The sequence below is a fragment of the Haemorhous mexicanus genome, chromosome 7, assembly GCF_027477595.1.
Source record: "Haemorhous mexicanus isolate bHaeMex1 chromosome 7, bHaeMex1.pri, whole genome shotgun sequence".
NCBI classification, from domain to species: Eukaryota; Metazoa; Chordata; class Aves; order Passeriformes; family Fringillidae; genus Haemorhous; species Haemorhous mexicanus.
The window spans coordinates 32,046,573-32,069,717 of NC_082347.1; the positions used below are offsets into that span (position 1 = coordinate 32,046,573).

The following is a 23,145-nucleotide window of genomic DNA, read 5'->3' on the forward strand; positions in this document are numbered from 1 at the left end:
GGATGAAAATGTCCCAAGGGCTTCAGCCAGCTTTGGCACATCTACAGGTGTAATCTGTAGATGTCATTGGGTTAAATCCATATGGGTGCTCTGGCTAAGTAAAAACTGGTGAGCCACTTACCCAGTGCTGTTGAGGTAACTCTGTCCAAGGCTGCAGTCTTTTGACAAGGAGGATGGGTTATACCAAAATGCTGGTAAACACTGGCCATTGCTGTGGCGTTCATATCCATAATCACTGTTGTGACATTAAAAGAAACCATCACATAAAACCCCAAAAGAACAAACACGGTATTAGTTCATGCTCTCTACTGTTAACAAAAGTTTTGATCTTCCTCTGTCTGTTTACTAGGATTTCTGATTTTATTTTCACTGACAGAACAGATTCTTCATTTCACTTCGGCTTTTTTAATTGGGGTAGTTATCTTGCATAAAACCCAGTATAAAAAAGAATCAGAGCAGGTAGTTTATGAGTATTGCATCAATTATTCTCTCTCCACAGACTAACACTACCTCTTAGGATCAAATCTAGGCTCAAATATAAAAAAAACCAAACCAAACAAAAAACGCAAAACAAACAAACAAACACCAAACAAATGCCCCCCAAAAAACCAAAACAACAAAAACAAACAAACAACCCCCCCCCCAGAAATCTAAGCTATGTTAAATCACCACTGTCTCAGTCATGTCTTAGAAAACTGAAGGGCTAAAAAGCTAATTGCATTTGGAAACGATATCGCACAGGATGCAAGGAAAATTTAAAGCCCCGAGAGAGCTCTCGCCTGAAGACATTAACAGCATATTTGGTAATGGGAAAGAATTCTGTGATCTTCAATTCTCTTTTTGTTTGGACAAGGAAATGCTACCTAAAATCACATTAGAAACAAGTCAAACTTTAATCTTTTGTCACAATTTGAGCTTAGCTATGACTAAATTTCCTTTGGTTTCACTAAAAACATTTCAAATCATTCCTGATTCCAAATAAACAAAGACTCTATAAAAAATGTATTGCAGGGAAAAAAAAAATCCAACTAACAGCAAACCTCTTTAATCAGTATTCCATTCACATGTGGGTTTACTTTACAGCCGTTGAGTAATGAGCACTGCTTGGTTGGATAATCATTCTTATTCCTTTTACTAAGCCTTCTCCATAGTTCATAATGGAGCAGTAATGGGATGTTGTTTCTGAGAACTGCTATAAAGAGTCCACCAACTCCATTCCTATATTCCAGTTGCAACACAGTCCTTGATCTGAAAATGGCACTTTTCTGTGAAGTATTTTTTACTTATTATCTTTAATGCCTTGGTATTAAGTAGCCTGATTTTCCAAGAGAAGAGGAGTAGGGCAGTTTTAGATTATGTGATTAAGGGCTCATATTTGTATATGTATGTAAAGAAGCAGAGAGAAAAAACAGGAGATGGAAGAATCCCCAACAACCTGATCAGAGTTAGTGGAGCCCCTGCTCCAGCTCCTCCCAGAGCTGTCACAGGACAGCCATCATCCTCGGCCAGGGTGAGACCTACCAGATCATCAACAAGAGAGATGTTTACAGAAAAATATTACAACAAGAAGAGTGTTTAACGTAATGAAGACTTTGTTCAAGTGTCTTGAAAAAGTACGATGACTTAAAAAAAAAATGTAGTGAGTGACAAGTAAACAATATTAAGAAGCCTAGTACCAGTCTAAGATATAAGATAAAGAAGAAAAAAAGGAGACAATGTTTTGACTTTGTTACATTTTTTTGTAGTGGTTATCAAGAAAATACATCTAAAATAATTCGGTTGCTGCATTTTAATTCTGCTTCAACTTTTTTCTTCTGGATAAAGAAAAAAAATGCTTTCAGGCAATCTTAAAATGGCCAAATTACAAAGATGACATCAGGAAAAGGAAATGAATGCTGCTTATCTCTTAAGAAAACTCCTAAACATATACTGGACTGCATGAATGTTCCAAAGGAACATTTTGGCAGCTGTAGTGCTTGGGGTATCTACAACAAGTAATTGAGAACATACTTTAGGAAACTGCAATGAAGTAGATGACCTAAACGGTCTTTTCCTCATTTTTTTTGACTGAATTTTCATCAATCTATTTACTCAGATGGTTCCAACTCAGTGCTGCTTAATTGCTTTGGAAGCATCAGCCAGCCAATTCTCCACTGCCATGTGCTTCTATAATCATCCTTGTTGGAATAAGAACACTATAGCTGCAGAATACACTTTGTAATGAAGAATAACACCATTCTGATTTGCTTGGAGAAAACAAATATTTACATACAAATGGGACTCCTGTATTTTTGTAATTCATTTGTAAATACTCTGCAGCACTGTATTCCTAAGTTATTGTGTGTGACTCTAATTAAAAAGCTGTAACACTGTACACTCAGAGAGTGTTCTGTAATCAGGTGAAAACAAAACAAACTAATACAGTGAAATCTGCCTCAGAGGGGATCAGTACTCACAATCCAATTTGATGCAGCAGTCTGGGCTTTCTTACTATGCACATGCCTAGATTCAAGCAACTATTTTGGTTTCTACTCCTACCTGTAAATCTGGGCAAGCCAAGCTGGACTTAACTAGTTTAGACTGTACGTGGACATATTTCTCAAAGTCAAGAGAAAGAAATCCCAGGATTTTCCACAGCAGTAATAGCTATAAGCACAGAAGTTTCACAGTGTTGTTTCCAGGCTTGCAAATCATCTGGCTCATTAAGGCCCTACAGAAATATCATCCCAGCAAATGACATGAATTGCTGCTCCATATCCCTCCACAGATGCAGCAGCCACCCGTTCACCTCCGCAGTCTTGGAATCTAATGAATTCCTTGGCCACAGGCTGGTGCCCGCAGAACACTGATGCTGACAACAAATTGCTGCCTACAATTTGGCACAACAGGCTTTGTAGCAATCAAGAAGCATTACCCTCAATTGGATGTCCATAGCATGAGCCAGTACAGCAAAGTCTGGAGATGGGGAATGCATCAGCTTCAGCCTGCAATCAGCTCCCTGAGTCATTGCCTGGGAACTGGGAATTGGAATTTGCATATATTGATGATATTTTGTGCCTGCCTGAAAAGAACTCGGGTGACACAGATAATGTATCTCCTAAAAAGGAGTGGAGCATTTGCCATCAGGGATTGCTTTATCAGTAGGAAGCAGCCTGTCTTGTGGCTCGCATTGATTATGGTTTTACCCTTTTACTGGTTTAAACTGGAATCCTATTTGTCTTAGTCAAGTAGAACTGCAAGTTCTTTTCTGTAATTAGATACAAATTCATTCCAGACATTTTGTATCTCTGCTCAATGCTTATGATAAATCCTTTATCTAATGTTATTTTCACCATAGGTAATAATAAAAAAAAAAAAATCCCCTAAGGAAGTTTGTAATTTGAAAAGAGACCTGACAAACATACTGTTTGGTAGAACTGTTAATTCACATGGAATTATTAGAATCCTACTGCTCTAAGATATAGAAATAACCAGTTAATTCAGATGAGTGATTTCCATGTTTATAGCTTCTAAAAATCAATATATGACTTAGCATGTAATCATAGAAATTCCTTAAGATTGACAGCTTCACCTTAAGGTCAGCTATGCCAGAAGCTGACAATACTCCTTATGCTTTTACATGCTCAGCTTTCCAAACATTTTGGACATTAAATGGGATGGAATTGAGCTATCTCTGAAAAGAGTCACCTTTTCTCTGCAGTTTCCAAAAGCCCTGGTGGGAAGAAATAACTGTGGCCACAGCACTGGAAAAGTCTCACTACCTTTTGATTCACTTAATACCATTTTCTAATATTTAACCATGATTCAAGTGTAGATGTATATTAAAGGGGAGCTGTGCGTGTTCCCCAGTTCTACAGGACCTGACACGGGATTTAACTCAGAGAAGGATGGATTCAACTTCAGTCTGAACCATGGATCTACAAAGGTGTACAATTATAATTGCATTGCAGTGTTTGGAGTCGAGCTATACCAGCTTATGTTAATATGGAACCTAAAATCCCCAGAACCTTTCCAGTAAATCCATGCCTGCTAGGTATCCAGGCCCTTAAAGATGTAGAGATGCACTGTAGATTCTGCAGAGTGAATCTGCATTTTCCACAAGCACTCAAAATGAACTAAAAATTCATTCTAAATTACTATTTGTTAGCTAACCAGGCCCAGGGAGCAAATGCAGGTGTATTTCAGAGCTGGCACCTGCACAATCTGAAGTGATGCTGGTGACACACAAAGCCAGCAGAATCTAACCACACTCAGTGTGTGTCCCCTGCCTCCCTGGGGTTTGTCAGAACAGTTCCTCCTGATACAGGGCTCTGATGTTTTAGCACAGGAGCTCGCTCCAGCAGGCAGGGCTGTAATTTAAGTGCCAGAGAATATAAAAAGACCCAGCCAGATCCTTGCTGACATCATCTGTGAAATAAATAAGCAGACCTGATTCCAGTTGTACCAAGGCACCTTTGTACCTCTCTGGCTATCCAAAACCACTAGCACCAGTATCAACAGGCTCATACTTCCCATGAAGCTGTGAGGTATGGGAATGCTGACAGAAGAAGCTGCCAGTATTAATGACAGCAGGTTCAGAGGGAGGACTGACAGTGGGACACTTCACTCAAAGCTCCTATTAAAGGACCTGGGAGGCAGGTGGCTGAAGGATGAACTCCACCAAAGGTTTCCATCTGTGTCTAGGAGGTGTTTCTGCTGAAGAGATATCGCTGCAATAATGCTCAGATGGCAGGAAGGAACACAATGTGAGGAAACTGGGTAAATTAATGCTTTAATAACACCCAAGTAACGGTGCCATCCATTTACCCAAATCAATTAAAAGAAAAAGGAGATTCTCGTTTCTAGGCTGTTGCTAGGACAGACTTGCCGCGGGCTCCAGCGCATCCAGGTCCCCATTCCTGAAGCGCTGTTGCCCTCTGGCTGCGAGCCTCATTCCCTGCACGGAGAGCCGGGAATGGCTCAGCCTGGCCCGGCCCCTCCGGCTCCCAGCCCGGGATAAATAAATGATAAATAAATGATAAATAAAAGCTCTCTGCTGGCAGAGGAGTCCCGCTTCCAGGGCTGGAGGAACCACAGTCTCTTCTAATGGCACTCGGTTTTGCTGCTGCACAAAGCAATAAACAAATGTGCCCTTTTCCCCGAGAAAGGAGTACCATTGGGCTGCAGGCAGATTTGAAATTAATCTGGAGTTCTGTGATATTACAAGGAAAAAAAAATTAGAAAATCTTTGTCTTTTATACCTGGTATTTTTCCCCTGAACTGATAAAAAAGGACTTGCAGGATTAACAGCAATAACACTTTTTCTCATTTTACCTGACCAGAGAGATACAATTTTTACTCCAATCTCTGACAAGCTGAGATAATAAAATTTTCTCCAAATAAATTTAGCGCTTAAACAGCAATGACAGCACAATGATAGAGACTGTTGTTTTCTTCAACTCTCTATACAAACTTGGGTTCTGTAACCACAGAAAATACAAAAAGCTGTCCAACTTATTTCAAGATATAAAAATCAAGTGTGGGCAGCTGTTCTCCCTATCTGGGGGATACATGTCCCCTTCAATCTCCTTCAATTAAGAGCCCTGCCCAGCAAAAAAAAAAAAAAGGAAAAAAAAAAGAAAAAAAAAAAGAAAATAGAAAAAAAAATAAGTCAAAAGTACTGAAATGTCATGAGTGAGGATGATGAAAGTGCTATTTTCTTCCTGAAAAGGAAAGAACTCCACAGAGGGCACCCTTCCACGGAGAGAATTCATTCCCTGACTTCCTCCAAACCTCCCTCCAACTTCTGCAGGGTGAACTGGCAGTGAAGCCTCGTGCAGAATCCAACAAGGCAGGCACTGGAAGTTACAGTGGTGCAGCAGCAGCTTTGCCTTTCTTAGCAGACAGAATTGCTTTTTTTCTCACCATTTTCTTTTCTCCTTTTCTGTCCTGCTCTGGCAAATCTATGTAAAATTACGCTCCTGATGAGTATTGTTGGTAAATGTTTCTGAACTGGATGCTTAAAGCAATATCTCAATCTTTTTTCATCAGAGGCAGTAGGGAAGGAAGCTGAAATGGATAAAGTAGAAATCCAGATCCGAGGACTGTAGGAATAACTTGAGCTCAGGGAGAAGTGGAGGAGATCATGACAGTCTGGTCTAAACCAAAAGTGATTCCATGAGAAGGAGAAAGGTCCTTGGTCAGAAAGATCCTAATTCTGCCTCTTGAAACCGATTTGAGGAGTCCTGTTCATGCATGTGAACTGTGAGTTCCTGTTGTACATGCCCAGTCATCCAGGCTTTCTCTTAGAGATTATCCCACAGCCCAGCAGAGCCTTTGGAGAAAGTTTCCTTGAGGTGAACATTAAAGAAATAAAAGCATGTTTCCACCAGCAAATGTCACTGTGGTACTTTTGTTCTGTACCTAACAGCAAAGTTTTATAGTGGCAAGGCACGAAGTCAATTTTAATGAAATAAATATATTCATTCTCAGAGAGAAGTGCTGGAAGGAAAGCATATTTTTATCAGAAGTTTCAGGTATCAGAAGTTTCCCTTACAAGTGCCAGGGATTTAAACACTAATGGACTGACTGTGAATCAATTGCATCAACTATTTTATAAGGCCATGAGGTTGGCTCAGCATTGTACTGCATGCCCTGTAAGAAGGTCAAAATCTTCAGGGAATTGCCTTGATTTTAATGGTGGTTTGGGGTTTTTGGTTTGGCTGTTATCTTTTTTACATTACTAGAGAAATATTAAATGATTGAAAACCTGGAGCTTTGGACATCTAAATGATGAACTACACACAGATCTTCTCCCTAGGAAAGAAGTAAATGGAATACAAGGAAAAAAAATACCCATATTGATAGAATCTGTGTCAAAATATGTTCATAATTGTTATTGTTTGGAGCAAGAGAATGGGCTTTTTTTGGACACAAAAAAAAAGCCTCCTGTGATTCTGTGATTGTATACAGAAAAAATATTCGATATTTATGTAGGAGTGAGAAGGGAAACACTATAAACTTCCAACAAAATATTGATGGGATGAACCTTTTCAGGATTCACACAGCAGATTCTGGGTTTAATTAGTAACATGACATAGATCTGGGTGGGTGAGCACAAAGGGAGTTTATCAGCACTGCCAAGCAGCCAACATTTCTTTCATCCAAGATACTAAGGAACTTGCAGACTTGGAGAAAAAAGGTAGGAAAGAGATTTCAATAATGTGGTTCCCTGCCTTTTTTGTGCAAATTGCTGTGAGTCAGCAGTAATACTGAAATGAAACCAGCAGCTGAAGATTTTATCACACCATGCATAAATCACCAATGGACTCTATTTCCTACAGCAGACATCAGAGAAGAAAAGGCTTCAGAAGGAGATTAACTGAAATCATGAAGGCAATGTCTGCTGGATACTGTCAAACATGATGGTCCAGATGCAACAAACGACCCAGTAATTTATTTCCTAGATACCTGATTCTAGAACTGAAGGCATACTTTGGATATGCATATAATTGCTTTTACTCATATATACACATGGGTGTATGTGTTAAGCATTTATTTCATTTTTTACTCAATGCTGTTATATGTCTTCAGACTACTCTCAGCCACCCTTGTTCATTGCTAAGGTTAAATGTGCTGAATTGACCTGTTACCTTACTGGTACACAGAGCTGTGACCTGGAAAAGGGTCTTCTCAGCACTGATTTTGTGGGAGCTTTAGGAGATTACAGATCCCTATTCCACCTTTCTTTCTTTTACCACACCTGCACGATCAGGGAGCAGCCCATTTAAATACCTACACATTTATTAATTTCTGCTCTCTGCAAGAAGCCTGCAGCCTCTCTAAGGCTCCCCATGGTGCTGTGTGAGAGCACCCAGTCCTTCTGCCCACTGCTCACCAGTCAAAGTCTGCCTCTGTGCACACGCAGGGCTCCGAGGTCATGGCCCCAGCATATTTCCCTTGCATGCATTTCTTCTCTGACTTGCGCTTCCTGTAGATCCTTTTTGCTCCCATGATGCAGGCTTCTCCCTGGAAACAAAGCCAGAAACATTTCTTGGATGCCAACCAGGCTATTTGTGTCACCTGGTGTTTCCAAGCCTTTGCATGGGGAGGTGTTACTCAAGGGAAGAGGATGGGGAGCCAAATGCCATCTCAGAACACTGGAGTTAATTAAAGCTACTGGAGCTCTAACTGAAACTAAATCAACTTTTCCAATACACACTAAGAAATTATCTGAGATTACTTACATATCTTACTCAGTTCTGAATTTGTTCCAAAGCCCATAAATGTTTGATACAGGCCCATTTCAGAGCAACTGAAACATGGTCTGATTCTTCTGCAGTCTGAGGCACACAGCAGGTTTATTTCTTTGGTCTGACCTCTCTGGGAATATTTTCATTCAGTAGAAACTTGTAATGTGTGTTTATGTAAATACTTCCCATGGATGAGTTTGGTTTTAGGGGGTTTGACTTGTTATGTAGATGCTACAACTTCCCATCTTCAGCACCCTGCTTAGTATTTCTATCTAGGGAACAAGGCTCAGCCTTGCAATCTCAGTGGAAAGGAATTCAAAAGGCAACAGTACACAGAAGCCTTCCTAAAAATAGTTCTGCAAGCTCCAAAGTCAATATTCTCAAAGAAATACTGCAAAATCCTTGGTATTTTTGCTTATGCAAGCACAAGAAAGCAAAGAACAAAATACAGTGGAGTCTCACTTATTACCTTTTATGCTGTTAAAATTGTTGTGGAAAATTTTTTCATGGCTTTGAGTAGATGGCATGAAACAGAAGGGCTTGAATAGCAACTGGTCTAAAATGCTATGCTTCCTTGAAATTCAATGCTGTACTGATTTTCAGCATCTAAAGATCTAAGTAATAACTGGTATTTTTAGTGTTGAGTTGTGCATTGTGTGAGCAGCTAGTCTGAGTCAAGCTACTTTCATTTCATATTCATTATTAAATTCTTGCCCAGCAAGATATATACAGAAAGACAACCTTTGATGATATAAATGTGTGCTTTGCTCTAGACTTCAGTGGAGCCTGTGGTGTTTATATAACCACAGAATTTGGGCCATATTTTATTCTAACCTGATGAAACATAGGCTGTTGTGTCTTGGCAGAGCTGGGAAGGTGCCTCGAGGCAGGTGCAGGCACTGTGCAGAGCAGCTCACCTTGCTGGGCATGAATTCAGAGAGTTCAGAGAGTGATGCAGCAGCTGCATCCAGGATGCACAGGGAAGGGCATGGGGGCCAATGAATTGGGGATTAAAGTGCCCAACTCCCACAGCAGAGAGACACGGAACAGGAATGAAATCAAGTGAGCAAGAAATGAGGCTAAGAGGGCCAGAAATGGAAGAAACAAATGCAAAACAACTAGAATGGTCTTAAGACGCCGGCTCTGAGGACACAGAATGATGAAGGAGAGAAAGGAGGTTAAGGATGGGAAAACTGGATTGTAAGAGTGAAGGAGTTCAGGCCTCAGTGGCAGTTCTTCTGCTGTTGTCATATTGTTTCAAGTCTGCATAAGTCTGAGGTAATTTTCTGTGAGCAGGATGACACCCAAAATGCAGCTGCTCATCCTTCAGGGACCATAGAGTCTGAATCTGAGGCCAACACACCAGTGCAACAGAACAGACCCAGCCAGTTGGGGATCAGCTGACACCAAACTGTTAGGAGAAGAAACTGGATTGTGCTATCTTGAACTGTAAGATCATTAGCTACTTCAGGTCACATCCCAGCATCCTCACTTCTCACCTGGCTATGGAGCTGCCAAGGCCTGTAGTCCTCTTCCTCACATCTCCGATCAAAGATGGACTTGTAGTCTACTTTCACCAGCTGCCACTCTGAGCGGTGGCTGAAGTGTCCAAACACCCTGCAGAATGCAGCAGGAGGAACATACAGTGAAAGGAGTCTGGTAGTTACAGAGGTACAAGCACCACAATTTCCAACAGACATCAATTGCTTTAAGAGTGAGAGTCCTACTCATTTTCACAGGACTGACAAAGTGCAACTTAGCCTGCTGAATATCTATAACCCTATTAGAAACTGAAAAATTGCATGGAGCTTTCATTCTGTTCTCTAAGACCCTCCCACTTATGACAATATTCAAAATGACACAACTTGAAGAGTCAAGAGACTGGGGCTGGAGACAGATAAAACACTTCAAGAGTTTCATCTGAGTTTTAAACTTTGGGAATCCCTTCCATGCAAATTAAAACCAGAACCTGAAGGAAAATTCTGCATACATCTTTAATAGCTCAGGTTAGTTTCCACACCACATATTCTGCTTATTACAGGTCAGTCAGAAATACTTCTTGTTTTTACAAGTCTGATTTCAGATAAAATATCACAGTTTCTGGCATACTGAGTCCAGATTTATGCATCATGCAGAATTCAGCATACCACATTGAAACTAAACATTATTTTTCATGAGTCAGCCTCGAGGCAACATTTTGTCATTCATTTTTACAAAAGAATGTCTTCACTTATCTGTGTCTCATTAAAAACAAAAAAGAATGCAGCAGCAAAAACACAGTTATAAAAAATACCTCATAATTTTTCTTTCAAATATTAATCTGTTAACAGTAACTCTGCTTTATATCACATTCAATTTGAGGAGTCAGGTTTCATGCTGATAAGCTAAGTGATAATGTGTTTGCAGCTTGCAAGGAACCATGTTGCTAATCCCTCAGTCGTATCACAAGTAAATTGATGATTTAGCAACAGAAGACTGCACACTCTTGGCTGCAGATTGTACTTGGTTTGGTCTCCAACCAGAAATGGCACTATTCCAAAATACCACATGTGGTTCACCTGCACAGCATCATTATGACATGCTCACTTACGTCATGATGAGGGTTTCCTCTCCAGGCTCCCCTAAAACTCCATCGACAAACAGCGGGAGGGATGTGAAACTGTACTTGCTCCAAGATCTCCCTTCATCAAAACTTAACCTAGAGGAGAAAGCAGAATTAGCGTCTTCTTTCCTTACTCTCCTATTTTACTCAAAGGGATTCTCTAGTCCACTACAGCTGCTATGGAGAGGTGGAAAACAGCTTCTCTTATTGGATTCTGATTTTTTGGTCCTTTAAAAAACTATTTTTTGGGGAAGCATCATAAATCAAAGCATTGATCAAGTTTGTCTGGCATCATACCACTAACCCATGGCCAATATTTAAGTGGTAGAAACTAGAATTTATGTTAAAGATTGATGCTCAAAGGGCAAAATGTAGCCTAAGCATAAAATTTTAAAAAAAAAAAAAAAGTGATTTTGAACATCTGTTTTTTGTGTCCCCAGTATAAAACATTTGGAGGTTAGTTTTCTGGAGGATGAGCTTCTTCAGACCAGCAGTCCCCCCTGTGGGGAGTGCAAGTGAAAGCCTGGGACCACTCATCATTTCTAAAGACTTGGGTCTGGGTGTTTCAGATTCTGATATGACACCAACTGTGGTGGAAGTAAATAATACAGAACAGCACAAATCCATACTCTGCCTCCTCACTCAGGAATGCTAACTGCACTTTTACATTATCAGTTACATAACCCTGAATGTATTCAACAAAATTCTGGTGCAAAAGTGCTGCCTGACACAGAGAAGGCAAGTTCATCAATAATTTTGAAAATTAGGACTACTTTGGTAACTTAAGGAGAGACAAAAGCATAAATCATATACATACACACACACACACACACATATTCAGAATTACATTATAAACAAACAAATCCAAAAAGCCAAGCTGTGGTAAATCAGGAGTGTTGTGGAATTACACTGATTAGATCTCAGATCTGGCCAAGCCAAAATTATGTAAACTGTAATTTCCAGGATTTCTTAGCTTTATCTGATCTAATGTTTGCCAGTATCTTAACTAATACTTTCTAGATGAGAGCTGCAGAAGACTGGATCCATACTAAGTGCCTACTTCCTGGCATCTGGAAAGAGGGACAGCAGCCATTTAGCACAAATGGAGTCATTACCAGAGGTGCCTGATAGGCAGAGATGTGTGTTTCATGGCAACAAGTACTCCACCTTGATCCAGGTACAGAACACTGTGCTCTTCCTCAAAGATCTGAAAAAAAAAGAAAATAAAGTGTTATTCAAACCTATTACCCTAAGTATCAAGATAATGTCACAGTTTTTCAAGTAGGATCATGACACAGAACAGTTATTTGCTAGGAAAATTATAAAGTAGAGGAAGTTATAGATATATTTCTTGGACTCATCTTTTTTTAGTTTTTGGGCATTTTTTACCAGTTTTTCCAGGTCTATGGAAAATTGATTCTTCCCTTGCTCGACAGAAAGTTAGAAATACGATTTTTTGCAAGGATCAACAATTTCCCTCCTTTCGATGACAAATTTTTGTTTAAAGAAGAATTTCATGTGTTTGCACATGTCTGGCCCCATCTCAAATAATTGATTTAGACAGAAAAATGAGGCTTGTCAAACACTGCAAAATAATTAGATTCTTGGATTATCAAATATTGGAAAATATTTTCTCTCCCTGTGTCTTTTTTGTATTAACTTTCTGCAAACATCTGCTCTACAGTCTATACAGCAGCATTTGTTAGTCTGAGAAAGTAACTCTTTCTCTCCATGACTTGATATCCCATTCAGAAAATAGGAGTAACAGAATTTCCTGATCTGAAGATAAACACATTAGAGGGTATTTCTTAACAGGTGAGACTCCACTAAATGTTAGGAACTAGATATAATTTCATCATCCAGTCTCTTTCCACAGGTAGGTAGCTTTGGCACAAGGCAAACTGAATTTTGCCTTTTTTTGAATTTTGACTTTTTCTGCAAAACAATCAATTTATATGGACAACAAACTTTGGACAACTTAGCTTAGGTGAAGTGAGTCTCAGCTGAATTGAGAAAAAGTAGACCAGTGAAACTGCTGATTTTTGGGTAAGTATAGTCATGGACAAAAAGAAAAATAGTTTGGTTGGCATGAGGGATTTACAACAGTAAAAGGTAACACTTTCTCTCCCCTTATTATTCATAATTTATTCTATTCTCTTTGCGATGGGGTTAAACTGAAGTCAAACTATGAGTAGAATAATAAAAATAATTTTCTGTTAAATGAAGTCTAACAGCATATTCAGTCTTTCTCTTTAAACATCTCTGTACTTTTGAGAAGTTTACTCTTTCATAAAAGGTTTGCAAGAAGCTTCCCTGAACCAAATGAAACAAAAAGTGACAGATTGAATCTACTTTTATAACACTTCCTGATTTGTATTTAAACCAGTGATTTTGTGTCATTTACCTGCCTCCAAGTGTTCCCAGCATCAGAAGTAACAAACATGCTGATGTCATTGTCTGATAGCTCAGTGCCTATATTACCTGTAAGATGAGCACTGGTTAGTGAAGGAACCCTCTCAGAAACAGCAAGATAAGCAAATCAGGAGAGTAAATGTATTTATTTATTTTGCAGTTGTAGAACTTCCGGGTTTGGGAGGAAAATGAGAGGGAAGGGGGAAGAGGGAAGGTGTTTCAGTTTGAAAAAAATATATAAAAGACCCAATGTGTAGACAAAGGATGTGTAGTTGTCTACACACATCCACATCCTTTGCATGTGGAGGTGTGTAGACAACTCTACACACCTCCACATGCAAAGGATTTACTCTTACCTTATTTGATCATATGCTCACAGGAGTAGAGGGCTAGACACGATCTCCTCTGTCTTGAAGGCCAGTTTCCATAAAAAACATTTGACAAGCTGAAGGCCCACAAGGATTTTCATTTGACAGCCTGCCGCCTTTCCCAATACTGGTGGTGTGACACCCCACAGCCACCCAACACCCTCCACAAACGCCAGAGTTGGTCCAGGTTTGCACATCAAACAAGGCAATTTTGAAGAGTTTCATACCTGAAGCTACAATAATACTGGGGGCAGTGTCTCGGCTGGCGATGTTTCCTGAGGTATAGGGGTTGTCTGAGACCTTCAAGTGAAGATGAAGGGAGCAATAGGGCTATGGAGAAAGGGGAAATACAAGTAAAAAGCAGACACAGCAATGTATGCTTCTATTAGTACAGGCCTAGAAACATACAGTGTCTTTCTGTATTTCCTCCTAATGTTCAGTAACCCTTAGATGAGCACAGCCACTTTGCCATCATTTTCTGACACAACCCATTCCCAGTGGGAATCTGATGTACCAGGCTGAAACCCTCCTCCAAGGACCACATCTTTGAGGCTGTACCTGAAAGGAGGGGACCAGGCTTGCACAGGCAGATGATGTAAGGACTACCTGAGGCTCCTGACTCCTACTCTGTGAGAAGCAATAATGGAGGTTGGTGCAGACATGAAATGACTCTGAGCAGCACTGCCCAAGCTATCTCTGAAAAAAGAAGCAATTTAACCCTACTGGTGTGGTGCTGAATCACCACTTATTAGCCAAGAAAAAACTTATTTCATACCATTTCTTAACTCTTTTTGACATATGATTGTTCTGAAATGCACTGCAATAAATACAAAGAAGTACCATGACAGGAAAGTGTTCATTTCAAGCTTAAAGCAAAGCTTCATTGCCCATCTGGATGTGACCTTTTAAGTTTTCAATACAAATAAATCCATGAAAACCTTACCTACTTGCTATTGATTTTTTATGCTGGGTACTCAGGTAAGACACAAGTGGTACAGAATAAATCAGCTGAGCTAGAAGATGGATGGCTAGATAGGCAGATTTTCAAAGCTGCCATTACAATTCCCTCCAAATCTGTAATGTGATATTTTCTGAAAATTTCTGAATGCTATTTCCTTCACTTGGGTTTTATTCCCAGATTTTTTTTTCTTTCAAACCTCATGAAGAGACCTTCATGAAACAGGCTAAGGGAGGAGCAGGGGAAAAATACTGGCAAGAAAACCTGAAGCAAACTGACCCAACCAAGATGGACATCACACAGGAGCAGAACTGGAGCAAAGCCCATGTTTCAGCTTGCCCAGCTCTGTAAGAGAAAGAGGGGCTGTGCAGGGGGACCTTTAGGCTCAAAGAAGGCAGGTTTTCCTGAATAACACCAGCTTCCTAAAGGCTAGATCTGCAGCCTCAAGAGCCTGGCAGGCCTCCTCTGATGGAGACCTAGTCCCACAGGCCACAGGAGGAAGGCCACTTTTCCATCCCACCTCAAAGCAGGTGAAGGTGACTGAAATGACAATTCCCCTGTGGAGAAAGGCAGGGTTCTTCTGGCAAAGGCAAATGAGGGTGCTGAGCAGAGATGGGAGCTCTCACTTATGTGAGACAGGAAAAGGGGACGTGGGTGTGCAGCAGGGAGCACAAGCTGCCAAGTGCAATGTACTGAGCAGCCTAACTCCAAGTGACAGCCTTGCGAGGGCAGCCCGGGGCGCCGGGAGGGAGCGGAAAACAAATTGAGCTGACATGAATGCAGGAAGTGGAAAAGCACTGCAAGAGCATGAACTCTTTCCTTTTACATTTTGATAGGTTGTGAGAAGACTAAATAGAAAACATATTTTTAAAACTAACATACTCCAAGCCCGCTTCAGCATTTTGAAGACAGAACCTAATGGCAACACAGCCAATTCCCAACTCAGATGAGACCTTGTTAAGATTCAATCTTTGTGCTACCAGAGGTTTCCTTTCAAATTTATCTCACTTCACAGATATAACATATAGAAATGGAATATATCTCTCCAATATTAAAAGCTAGGCCATCTGTCTAAGCAGACAGATGGTCTTTTTAGGGGTATGATTTCTTACTGGTTGGACTGCTGAAGTGCTTAAGAGTCTCTAGTGACAGCTGGGTATGGTGTGAAAGCCAACCTTTCCACTCTTAGCCAAACACCTGAAGTTACTGCCCACGGCCACCCCACATCCTGGTGTTAGCATTCTTTTCCTCATTCCCCTGTACACCTTCTCCATCTCTGTCCTTATACAGTTCATCAACAGATATTCTTCCAGCTGTTTTGTGTTCTGCTGGTCCTTCTGTGTTCCTCCTCCAGCTCCCATAGCTTAATTCACATACAGACATCTCACTGAATTTTCATCAGTTGTCTCTGTTCTTTTTGCTGTTACCAACAGGCTGCTAAAATCAGTACTATCACCAGAATCACAGGTTTGGGTTTCCTTGTCATTGCCTTGTTCCCATCTCTGTTAACTGTTGCACAGCAACCAAGGGAAAGGCAACCACGCCATGGAGCATTTAAACTCTAGATGGAAGATAAAGCACAGTTGATAAAGCCCATTGCTCTGCCTACTGCCACAGTTTTTACAATTGTCCTGGAGTTCATTACTTGCTTCCTAATATTTTCAAGCCAACACTCTCATGCTTCCCCCTCAGGAAACTCATCAGTCCTTAGTAAAATTTCTCATAAACATCCACAAACCCACTTTTGGCTGTTCTGCAAAGCCCACCTGAACTGTCTCCAATGGCAGGACACAATACAAACCAGCTATTAGTGGCTGTCCCTCATCAGAAGTGGTAGAAAGTATTATATATAACACAAAGATGATGCTGGTCACTATTCAAAAACCTAGGGGTAGTTGCAGTATTTGCTCACCTGCAATAGCAAAGAACAATGAAAAGAGATAAATACTTCCAAGAGAGATATTCAAAACACCCCACTTAGATGCTTAAAATACTTTGCAGCGGATGGCACAAAGGTCCCCCTTTATGAGAAAAGGGTCTTTGTCCTGAAATCCTTATAAATTCCTATGGAAAAGACAAACAAAATGTGGGAGGCAATAAACAGATGTCTCGGGAAGCGAGGCACAGAATAAATATATGACTTGCCCAATTCACATAGGAAATTGGAGATAGACCCAAAAATTGAATCAAGATTCTCCTGAGATTCAGACCTGTGTCTGAACCACAAGTCCATCCCTGAAAGCTAATTGATTAACTCTCCCAGGCAGATGCTCATCTCTTGCCAGACAGAACTACTCCTCAGTTAACCACTTCACAATGCATGGCAAGTATTGAACTAAACCAGCATCTTTGGAATAAAATACCTTGGCAGCTATTTCATGAAGATTAAGTATATTCATGTAAGAATACAAGTGGTATACACAAGAAAACCAAAACCCTGGGATTAAATGGAATTTCATTGCTTTCCTCCTCCTCATTATTTAGAGCTGTCTCACAAAAAATGCAAAGAAATTCTGAGTCCTTTTGAAAAACCACCTGGAGAGTACTGTCAGTAGAGGGATGGTTCTGTCTGGCTCGCCCTGTGCTTCAACCAGATTCCCTCCTAACCTCCTTAGCCAACAACTTAGCTGCTATATACATGCTTCTGTTTTAATTCTCACTTAGTTTAGGTTTAAAGACCCAATGCACAGAGCACACAGCAGTGCATTCACAGGCTGGGGACTGTGCTGTCACTCTGGGAAATGGCAGATCCCATTTTGCCAATGAGCTGGAACATACATCATTGCTGAGTTACTGCTGGAGACAATTATGCTGAATAGCAGCAGTGGGAAAGCATTAGTATCTGCTGTGCAGCAAGGATGGGAGCTACACTACATGTACAATGGACTATGAAGAATTCACTTATCTGTGCCATAAGGAAAATCAGGATCATGTCAGGAACAGTTATGTCTAGAAGGAAAAGGAGCAATTGACATAAGGAGGTAAAACTAGTGATGCAGGGGAGGCTGAAGAGGTGAGTGGAGTTTGTGAAGTGTTTTAAATGCTAAGCTATGTCACACTGACAAGGAACAGAATTGTCTCAGAACAGGGGAAAATTCCTTTTCTCAGCATTTTTCCTCAGCAGAAAATCCTTATGGATCCCTGACTTATTTCCAGGAATGTAAACTTAGAGTGCTTGTGCTTCAAAAACTTTCCTACCACTCCCAACTTCTGTGTTTATAATTTCTAGAAATCTTTCATTCCATATTCTGCCTTCATCTTCCCCACCATTAAGCGTGGCCCTCAGATGGGATTTTTAAATAGCTTGTCTCTCTTGCAGAATTGCTATTTCACTTTGTGGTTTGGTATATTTTCTGTACTTCTATCCCTCCCTTTCTATGGCAGGCAGACTGTCTGTTCCTGTAAAACCTAACGAGTAACTTTAGCTCAGATTTCAGCTATTTCCTTTCTTTCAAATTTGCAAGTTGACCACCTGAGACTCCGCATGCTCAGCTGAGGTTTCCTGCCCCTCTGCCATTCCAAAAGCTGGTGAAGACCTAACCATGGAGGGGTGCTTAGACAATGAAAGAGGCCTTTTGCCTGTTTTACCCAATGTTAGGGGAAGAGGAAAAGTCAACATGGCCAAATATCCTTCTGTCCTTATCACAAGGCAGGGCTGATAAAATACTTCCCATTCTCCTGAAAGGACAAAGACTGAGATACAATGTTAAAGTCCATTAGAAATTTGTCCCTCAGCACCCTGCAATCACAGAACAATTCCTACACTCCAGCTCAAGTCACAGAGCACTTAAGAAACATAAACAGCATGACAAACATCCACTGAGCTTGCCCAGGTGGAAGTAATCCTCAGAGAAAGTACATGGTTGCACAGAGTGCAAAATAAAAACAAACTATAATATTTATAATTGTAATTTTCCTTACATCTGTGTAATATTTAAATAGTGGTTTATGCACAGTGGAGCTCCCAGGATGGAAATGCAATCCCCAGAGAACCATGAGCCTCTCTAGGTCATTCTCACTGTGTCCCTACAAGTGCCCAAACTTTCTGCTCCTCCTCCTGACCCTTTGTCTGGCTTGTTCAAATTTATCATCCCCAAGGGAACCCAGCTTTTTCAGGCATATCTGGTCGAATTTTAAATGAAGTTTATTGTATTCTCTGGTGTCCATGGATATAGTAGCAGATACAGTATGGATGGGAAGGCTTAAAGGGACCGTAACTCTCTCTCCCCCCATAGGAACTGTCCATTTCTATTTCACACACAGATATAAGACCTCTTCCATTATACAATGGGCAACTACAGTGGCAGATATAGCCTTGTATATAAAATACCCAATTCCTGCAAAGAACTGTTCCATAAGGGCCACACAGAGCAGTACCACTGGCTCACTTCTAATCAGAGTGGCAAGTCAGACTTTGCATGATCCCTGCACAAAAATACCAGGAAAGCAATTTCAGAACTCTAACTTCAAATTTATGGGAAAAAAAAAAGTCAGCATTTTTTATTTTACTTGCCTATGTGCTTTGCTTTGTTCTTCTGCCTTGCCAGTCCCCTTGAATATTATACTATTATATTATATAATAAAAATCTTGAGTTTCTGATTAAATTGGTTATAATTTGAGAAGGTTAAAATGTCAGGGTTTTTTTACCGAATGTGTTTCACTTGAGTTAAACTAGATTATACAATCTATTTGAAACACAAAGGCTTAGTTACATAGTCCCTTCCAAAGAACTGAATTACTTTATGTCTGCAAAGTTTTTTGCATGCTATCTTTTTTGGTTTTCACCACATAGAAATATCTAATAAAAAATTCACTTAGTTACAATTTTTAAAAATTTGAAAGAAGAAAACAAACCCAAAAAATTTAGTCGTGCTCTGAAATAACTCTTCTGTCTTACCCCCAGTCTTTCCTATTTATTTTTTCCAAACTGGACAGAAAATGAAGGACTTGTATTTTGGCTCAATCAAAAAATCAATTATTTGAGCAGCTTCAAATATTTATTCTTTGCTCTTTCAATAGTGCATGACATTCAGTTAAGAGATTAGTAGAGCATTCAGCTACAAAATATAATGCTGATTCAGATTCTAATGCCTCAAAATGAGAAACTTTTTTTTTTTTTTTTTTAGATGGAAAACAGCATGCAAGTACAGGACAGGAGCAGTAAGAGCAATCTAAATAGTGTCCCTGATTCTGCCTGGAACCATATTAGAATCAGTATAATTTGAAAGCTATTGAGAATCCCAAATACAGGGGTTCTGAGTATTATCCCACTACTGTGAATAGATTGTATCAGCTGAAAAATATGTCAAGATCAGTTTAAGCTCTCTAACTTCATAGAGGTCTCCAATTCTATTCACATTACTTATATTTCACTCTCCCTCTTGGAAATTGTCTGCATATAATGATGATTAAAGACGTAGCTGTATGTGGATCTATATCAGTAAGTACAGAGATGGACACAATTTACACCAACACAAAGCTGTACATATATTTGGATGAATGTGTCGATTCTCACTTATGAGCTCAAAGAGAAAATGATGAATGTTAATAAATATTAATGCCAACGGAGCAGCCTGAAAGCAATCCCAGCTCTCTTTTCCTTCAAGCCTGTTTCCAGTTACTGTGTCTCAGAGTTCTGAGCTACAGCAGCTCTTGCCTCCCATCTAGTGTCCAGAGAACTGACTGCCAGACATGGCATCCAGCTTCCAGGGGACACAGCACTTCTGCAGAAGGCAGCTGATCCACAATGTATTCCAGAAATTAAATTAAATTAACCTAAATTACAATGCAATAACCCCTGGCAGCCCAAGCCTGAAGCATTGCCCTCCATGAGATCCACTGCAGGGAGAGGGGAGCTGCCCTCTGTTGTGTTACCTGGTAGAAAAAAGATTGTTCTGGGGTATTACCACCCCCCAAATTCCACCCCCCCCCCCACCCCCCAGGTACTTACTAGGAGACAGTGAATGGGATTTCCCCTCAGATCCGTGTGTGGAGCCTGCAACAAACTCCAGTCTCTCCCTTTATTGTAGGTGATGAAAGTTTTCACTTGGTTGTCAATCTTCTTGTTAGCCAAGAACATTCCCTTTATCCCTGCTACCTAGGAAAAATTGACATGGCTGAAAAATAGATCAAGTCCATGCTGGTTCTGTGCATGTCCTTTTTTTTCTGTCAAACCCACCAGGGCTCTGATGGCTCTGTCAGTGTGGTCAGTGTCAGGGCCAGAATTGCCAATGCACATCAGAGGCAAGCTGGAGGGCTGGGGAAGAGACAGAGCCATCACAGGTGCAAAGATGACAAATGGGAAAGAAATATTGTATTTCAGAATCATCATGGGAACATGGCAAGATGTCAGTAGCATTATCTGTAAAGTGACAACCTCTCAACTGTGTAGGCATCCTTCCCCCTGAAAGATGAAACATGTGCAGGCAATTATTTTTCTCTTGCACAGCAGCAGCAGGAAACAGCAGCAATTTTGGCCTTGTGAAGAAAACAGCAACACACACATAAACTTGCATTTCAATGCTTCTATTTCATCCAGCCTTCTTCAGACATTTCATCTAAGGATCTCATTGTGTTTCAAAACAATAATTATCGGTGTTTCAACAGGATAACTTGGGGCACAGAGGTATTTTTGTTACGGTTTTGTATTTTGAGGAAATCAAAGCACTGTTGACTCAAGTAAGGCCGTACAGAATGCCAGTTACAGAGCTGGCAATGAGGTCTTCATCCTTTTACTTTTTCCTGGTGTTTTACCCAACAGTTTAAATCCACAGACCTGCAGGAGGATTTTGCAAAGACAAGACGCTAACAGATTCACATTGGAACCAAGCCTAAAAGTATCTCAGTGAGGAGAAAGAAAGAGTCAACCTCAAACCACAACTCACACTGCAGAATGTTCCCATCTTCTCAGCACACTGAAAATCAATAGCCCAATAGCTGCTGCAGCTTGAGAATGAATTTGTTAGGCTGTCATTCTGCAATCTGAGTGCTGCAATAAAAAGGGAAGTGAAATCAGGAGAAGGAGGGGGTAAGTGAGAAACTTTTTGGTTTCCAGCAAGGCTGTTCAGTCATCCACCTCACCTCTGCTTATGATGTGGAATTAGCAGACAGAATCATTCATCAAGAGTTTTTATTCACAGAGATTAAATGGCATGGCAAACAGTTACACAGCAGATTCAGAGCTTTTTACAGCTCAACCCATTTAATTATGTGGCTGGATTTGGATGCTACAGCTACCAGTGAAAAGGACCTTATTACACTTTAAATCACATGCTGTGAAACTACTTATGTACAGTGCTTTGGTACAGCACAATGATGTACTTAGTCATTCAAACAGCACCTTCCTGAATTTCACTGGAAGTTCATAAAGACTTTGACATGGCTTGCTATAAAGGGCAATAGTCTTTAAATAGTTAAGTAATTCATTGTTGATATAAGCAGAAAAAAGATAACCTTTTCAATTTCCCAGCTGGATTGTTTGATCCCATCCAACTAAGTATTCAGGATTTTCTTTGTTTTAGTAGAAAGGTACTCTGAAAAGACAAGGGTACTCCTGTCTCACACTGACATTGCACGAAGACACAGGGATGGAAAAATAACACGTCCTGCCTTTGCTACCAGGGCTAGAGCCTATAATTGCAGTTGTACTTTGCTTTTCTGCTTTCCCAAAATTGTTCTATTATATAGTCCCTGTGAAATGCTGGCCATAAATGATTAAAGAGCACTTTATATATGGAGCAATAAAAGTGTTCTGAAATCCTGATTTTTTTTTCTTTTTATGATTCTAGTCATGAGCTGGGACTCAGAATCCTTTTCTGAGAAAGCAAAGTTATTCTGTCAGTCTTGGACAGCTTTATCTTAAAAAAAAGACTGCACACACATGCTTGTGTACTCTCAGAAGGGAGAGACAGACCAACTGCACATACACGACCCTGACACACACAGGGAGCTGTTCAGCCCTGCTGCTCACATAGTCATTGCAGAGAAAGATCCAGGCAAGCAAATGCATGGCTACCAGTGGTCAGAGAGGAAAGCACTTCATTAGCTCCCCCACAGGAGCTGCAAAATCCTCACCACCCTGAATGCATTGTGTGCAGATACTAATGCTAGTCTACAGCTTCAGAAAGATCCACACAAGACACTTGAGCACACAACTCTTAAAGACATTTTTCACTCCACATTACCACCTTCATACATTGAACATACTGCTAACATACATACATACTGCTAGAAAAAAGTAAGTTCCAGAGTGACAAGCACATATAGCTATAGACACACCTTCTCACAGTCTGTTATCACCTCAGTCATGGATTGTCACAGGCAGGACTGTCTTGCTGTGGGTCATTCCAACACAGCCTGGACAGATACAGGAGCTAGAAAGGGCACTCAGACACAGTGGTCAGTGATTTAGCTTTTCCCTCAGTTCAGGAGGTGGTCACTAGGACAGCCTTTTTGTGAGCTCAAGGAGACACCATGAAAGAATTTTTATTTCTTTGTACCCAGTCCAATTCCCTGCTTCACAGCATTGAGCAGATTTATTCTTGATTTAGAATCAACTTAGGAATTACACACAC

The 23,145-nt window shown here is 40.4% G+C and overlaps 1 protein-coding gene across 2 annotated transcripts in view; it reads right to left on the bottom strand.

Moving 5' to 3' along the window:
* The window catches only part of LOC132330062 (VPS10 domain-containing receptor SorCS1), a 258,913-nt gene that overhangs the window by 36,746 nt on the left and 199,022 nt on the right, over positions 1 to 23,145 (bottom strand). For both annotated transcript variants that reach the window (XM_059851936.1, XM_059851937.1), the window contains exons 10-17: positions 20,523 to 20,669; positions 13,841 to 13,943; positions 13,238 to 13,314; positions 11,949 to 12,040; positions 10,822 to 10,929; positions 9,731 to 9,848; positions 7,877 to 8,007; positions 122 to 235 (exon numbers count right to left, since the gene is read on the bottom strand). In XM_059851936.1, the coding sequence (XP_059707919.1) occupies positions 122 to 235; positions 7,877 to 8,007; positions 9,731 to 9,848; positions 10,822 to 10,929; positions 11,949 to 12,040; positions 13,238 to 13,314; positions 13,841 to 13,943; positions 20,523 to 20,669 (890 nt within the window). The remainder of the gene's footprint in view (positions 1 to 121; positions 236 to 7,876; positions 8,008 to 9,730; positions 9,849 to 10,821; positions 10,930 to 11,948; positions 12,041 to 13,237; positions 13,315 to 13,840; positions 13,944 to 20,522; positions 20,670 to 23,145) is intronic.